Source organism: Capsicum annuum, chromosome 2 (genome assembly GCF_002878395.1).
Source record: "Capsicum annuum cultivar UCD-10X-F1 chromosome 2, UCD10Xv1.1, whole genome shotgun sequence".
Lineage (NCBI taxonomy): Eukaryota > Viridiplantae > Streptophyta > Magnoliopsida > Solanales > Solanaceae > Capsicum > Capsicum annuum.
The window spans coordinates 123,714,567-123,720,567 of record NC_061112.1 but is presented as its reverse complement, the minus strand read 5'-3'; the positions used below and the strand labels follow the sequence as shown (position 1 = coordinate 123,720,567).

The 6,001-nt window shown below is 29.0% G+C and overlaps 1 protein-coding gene across 1 annotated transcript; it reads left to right on the top strand.

The window, feature by feature from the left end:
- Positions 1-3,293: 3,293 nt before the first annotated feature.
- Positions 3,294-4,051, top strand: LOC107861156 (precursor of CEP14). Its single transcript, XM_047406823.1, has 2 exons — positions 3,294-3,744; positions 3,865-4,051. The coding sequence occupies exon 1, from the start codon at positions 3,443-3,445 to the stop codon at positions 3,731-3,733; it is 291 nt and encodes a 96-aa protein (XP_047262779.1). The 5' UTR covers positions 3,294-3,442; the 3' UTR covers positions 3,734-3,744; positions 3,865-4,051.
- The last annotated feature ends 1,950 nt before the right edge of the window (positions 4,052-6,001 follow it).

Below are 6,001 nucleotides of genomic sequence, written 5' to 3'. Positions count from 1 at the left end.
AATTTAGGATTATATTTTTTTTTCGGTTATAAATAGTATAGTTATTTTTATTGAGTAATGCGATTGGGAAAATTATATAGTGAAAAGTTTTTTGAGCACCGAAAGTGCATTAAGATTTAGTTAAACTATATAACATGATATATGTAATTATAATTGATTAATTAGATTGTCGTGATATTATATTGTTGACGTATAATTTAACTGAAAATTAGCCGGCGGCTAAGCTCACTTTTCACCTAATTACTTTTCCACGTGGCTCTTCCATATTCTCAGTTTACTAAAGCAAAAAACCTTTTCACCCCTTCTGCCCCAACAACAATAAAAAGGATTTTGTGACCACTTATAAATTGAATACAAACAAATTGTAATTTTAGATATTTTATGTGTTAAGTAGGATCTTTTATAATATATATATATATATATAAAATCTATAATCTATAATTTATATTTATATTTATATAATATATTAAAAGTGTGAAAATCCTTAGAAAAGTGATTTGAACTTTTAATCCTTTATTGAAAGATTCTTCTTTAAATAAAATTGTCTTTTTATTATTTTTTTAAAATTTATAAGTGATAGATAAATATTGGTCGGCTTCGAGGAATTTTTGTATGGTAAAGGTTAAGTTTAGTTGTATTATTTTGATATTTCTATTATCGTATTATTTTGTTATTGTTTACAAGTGGTAGATGAGTGTCAGACGACTTAAAAAAAATGTGTGTAAAGATTAGATTTAATTGTATTATTTTGATGTCTCTATCATTGTATTGTTTTGTTGCAATTTATAGATGGTAGATGAATGTCGATTAACTTTTAAAAATATTTTTGATAAAGATTCGGTTTAATAAATAAATTTTCCATCTTTTAATTATTATATTCATCTTTACTACTTAAAAAAATATCATATTTAATGTAATGTTTGAACTCATTAAAGTGATGTACACGCGCAAGAAGCGTATACCTAAACTAATATGATAAAATATTCAAAAAATTACCTACAAAATTAATCCTTTACTATCTACACTTTTTTTTTTTTTGGGGGGGGGGGGGTTCATTCGGTGTTCGGTATCCACATTAAAGTTCTGATTAATTCGAATCACGCATTGCATATCCATTCTGAGGGTAGCGCTCCCAATAAAATTTTCTCCATATCCAAAGGTCGAATTCGTAACCTTTGATTAATGATAGAATAATACTACCAATATCCAAAGGTCGAATTCGTGACCTTTGATTAATGATGGAATAATACTACCACTATACCTCAGCCCATTCTTCCACTTAAAGAATGAATAATTTTTATTTTTTTTTGATATGGTGACAAATTAAAGGGGCATAAAGTCTAAATTCTGGTGCTATGACCTTTATATATTCTGATGAATCAAGTCACAACAACTTTTAATGACAAAATAAATTTTGACCGTAAATAATTTTCTTCAACAAGCTTATTTTTTATTTTCTATGGTACCCCTTTGAACCATACTCTAAAATAACTCGCTAAGGAATCATCTTTGAATGAGTAGTTGAGAGATCTTAATTATATTTAGATTCTGTTTTACTCCCTCGGCATCAAATTATTTTTTGTGTTTTTATTGTATACACCTCTTAAAAAATATTAATTAGAAGGTCTTTTTGAATTATTCTGTCCTTATTAGCGTTAAGATATAATCTTTTTTCATTTGAAGATTTATTTTATTTATGTGTCATTTGTGGTGTTTGTAATTTCAAGAACAATTACTATTAAAGATAAAATGATAAAAGAATATTGTTTTGATTTTTTTCTAAGATAACAAATAATTAACACAACTAGTCTTAAGAATCACGATAAACAATTTGAAATAAAAAGAATAATAAAGTAGAAAATTTCTCTTATTAATTCGAGCACATTTTGAAGAAAACATTTCTCTTATTAGCTTTTTTACCCCTCATACCCCCACCTCACTCGACTATAAGCAAATTGAAAAAGGAAAAGAAAACCAAAGGGGCCCAAAAAGAAAAAGAAAATAAATGCAACTATTAAATTCTGCTCCGATAAGAAAGTGTCAAGAGTTTGGTTAAAATTTACACGTATTCGGTGTATGCATCAAATTAATGCTCTTTATTATAATTAAGCAATTAAATCAAGTAAAATATACATTAATTAATCATGATTAAGTAATATGAACTCTAAATTCAAACATACGATATGCATGTATTGACTTGGTATATACACCGGGAGCGTATAAGTTTTAACTAGTTACATATTGGTAAGTCGTGCTTGGTTTGCATTTTTTCTCAAATATGAAATACTTTCTGTAGTATTTAATATCTTGAAATCTTTAGTTTGATTATTTAAATTTATATTTGATAAGCTCGATAAAGGATATTCGTTTCATATTAAGAGGTTCTTTATTTTTATACCTCAAACTCACAAGTCACGACTTTTAATTAATAATGAAGAGATCTTGATCATCCAATTGCATCCTCGAATAGATCTGGCTACATATTACTCACTACCTTTACCATTTCTATACCTCACTTTTCTGAAAATACACTGAATACGTTATTTTTGTTGTTAAACTTGTCAGAAAAATTCACAATTTAGGTTTTCCTTTGTTGCTCGAATCTTCACATCAATCATACGAACAATAAAATTTACGAATCCCTTAACAAGATGTTATCAAACAACAGGAATAAACAATATGATAGCAAAAGAACAACAAGATGAATACACCCAAATTTACATGAAAATCTTTGACGGAAAAAATCACAGGTAGAGGAAGAGAAATTGGCTATAATGGAGAGGCGTATAATACGGAGACAAAAATCTCAATAACGTATTTATATGACATCCAAAAATACCCATTAAATACACTTGTAAAATATATGCGTACAAATAAATCCTAAGTCAAAAAATATACAGTTCCAAGAAATTCCTTCGCTATCACCACAGACCCTGCAAAAAATCTCAAACATGAATTGCACTACAAAATTTTCAGAATAGAATCAATAAAATTCGAATCACAAATTCTAACACAAAAAAGCTGAAAATTGAGACGGGAATACCAGTCCACCTATGTCGGAAGAAGGGTGGACTATCCATTCCCATCTCATACTAAAAGAAAAGTGTACGCCCAAAAAAAAAATGAAAAGAAAAAAAAAATAGCAACAAATTCGGAAAGAAAAAAAATTAAAAATTGACTTAGCCCCAACTAACTTGAGCTCCACGCACTCCCTTTTCTTCTCTTCTTCTTTCTTTCTCCTAAACCGTCACGCGTTCTTTTTCAATAAATATATCCCCCTCACACCCATATATATATTCACCTATACTTCAACCTACCCCTTTCTCATATTACACTTTCTCCTTCCTCAATACACCAAAACTAAAACAAAAACAAAAAAAACACAACAAAAAGTCTCCAATTCAAACTACATCTAGCTAGCTACAAACAAATTTTACATAAAATGGCTTATTCAAGGATTTCCACATCCATTTTCTTCATGTTTGTATTGGTTTTAGCTTCTTTTTCTTCATCAACGGAAGCAAGAAAGTTATTAAACTCCTATGAAGTTAAAAAAGTACCAAGTTTGATGGACAGGTTATATCTAAATGCCTTGCCTAAAGGCAAAGTCCCAGCTTCAACACCCAGCAAGAAAGGCCACTCTTATACCATCGATGAAAAGCTTATCGCCCGTCATCTCGCTGCCATCGATCGGATTCTTCGGTCAGTTCCTAGCCCCGGAGTGGGACATTAAATTAATAACAGGCAAGGCACGCGGTCAGAGCCTTTTGACTCTTTCCAACTCGTCATGTTCTAATACGCATATATAAACATTTTTATTGTTTTTTTTTTAGCTTTTTTTTAATTTTATTTTTTATGTTACAGTTTTGGATTCATTTTCTTGATGGAGGGAATTAAATTAGGTCAGGATTTGTAAACACAAAAACACAATTATGGAAAAAATGTACAGCTGGAGAGTGATGATATAGGATTTTTTATTTATTTCTGTTTCCAATTATTTTTTTAGGAGCTGTACACAACTTATACTATTAATTTTTTGTTGTTGTTGTTAGGATGATTTGATTTTATTTGATTATTGCTTCTTTTTGTTTTTAATTGGTATAAAAAAAATATATACGATGAATCATGAATTTGTATTCTCTTCCTTATAGTATTCCATTCCAATTTTTTCTATTTTTTTGTTAAGTACTGCAAAAATCAAACAATTTAATTTTCTGAGATCACTGGTCTTATTAGGTGTGCTGGCAGTGGCAATTTTAAAAAGAAAAATGGAAAATGAAAACAAAAACAATGGTCATTATAAGACTTTAATTGGGTCATTGTACATGTGGTTGATGTACCAATTAAAGCATACGTGGCTTTGGTGTGAAAGATCTGACTTTTTTTGAAACTATTGACTACTCCTGCTTCCAGTACTTTTATTTAACTTTAATTTACACATGTTAGTCCTTTGGGCTTTATGAAATTAATAGAAGGGATTTTCAGAAAATTTCAGTCTGAATATTCTTTCATAACGAAAAACCACAAAGTGCCGAAGCAAAAAACAAAAAAAAAAAAAAAAAAAAAAAGGAAATAAAAAACGCGTTTTTGTGACTTTTTCTTGTTCTTTTTATTTTCTAGATTTTGCTAATTTGCCTTTTATAAAGTATTGTAGTCATAATCTAAGCTATTTTTAAATATATATTTTACATTTTAAAAGGTCATAGGACCATGACATTACACAACAATTAAGAGCTAGTTAGCTAGCAGATGCTTCAAAAATGTTTGTTTCCAGTTTCGACGGCTAATTTTTTTCCCACTCTTGGTGGATCTTCTTTTTGTTTTTTGATTCTTTTTTATTTATTTATGTATTTGTGTTACTTTGTGCTTATTCTGTTATTTTGGAAAAAAAACACACACACACACAAAAAAAAAAAAGTGGATACTTTGAATATGGAATTTGACTTGCGTGCACCGGCACTGAGCAGTTTTTCTTTGAAAAGAAAAAACAAAAAATACTTATCATCACAAGTAATTGTCTTATGTTATTATAAAATTGTTAACCTAAAACTTAAGTAAAATTATTTGTTAAAGCTAGCTAATTAAAATAAATTGATATGGTATGATTTGTTTACGCTGCTAATTTGCACTAATTAAAAGAGACGAGCACAGGTTATTCTTGGTCCTTTTAACTCAGTTTCATATTCGAGCTTTCAAAATTAAAGAAGAAAAATTCGGATGAAAAGTATTTCCTTCTCTCAGTTATTGGGCTTTAAATTACACAAATACATAAAGGGGAAGGACAAAAATAACACCTAAAATTAAATTAATACCATAAAAATAACATTCACAATTAAATACCCACAAAATAGTCATTAGCCGTGTATCATTTTCATTTTTGAACCTCAAAAATTCGGTGGAATACCACCATCAAACACATATACAAATTTTCCCTTATTTTTTTCCAGCAGTACACCTGTACAAATTTTCCCTTTTTTTTTCCAGCAGCATTAACACACTTCATGTGTTCATAAACTTCCATTTCAAAGCTAATTTACCTCTCACCGAACCATCTTTTCTTGTATGCGATTTGAGCAATTTCTTTTTCAGATTAGATTTAGTATCCTTACCCTTCACACCTGCTTTACTCTGCGACCAAGTGTTTCTTCCAGTAGAGATTTGGCCAACAGATTTAGAGTTTGATTGCAACTTGAAATCAGAAACAATTTATACAACTACTTTCTTTAATGATAAATGATTTTCAGCAAATTCTCAAACAGATAAAGGATTCTCTTTCACCACTTTCTTGGTTGCTTTTCCATTCGATGGACTCGATTTTTTCATTATTTTCAACAGAAACCTCAAAATCAAATAGAGGATTTCGAAGCAAAGTAAGAATTTTTAGGTAGGTTATACGGTAGAAAAGTGTAACAAAAGAAAATTTGTTGATATAAAATTATAGAGTAAAAATATACTTTTTGTTTCTATTTTTTTAAGAAAATTGTTATTTGTCTTAGCTGGG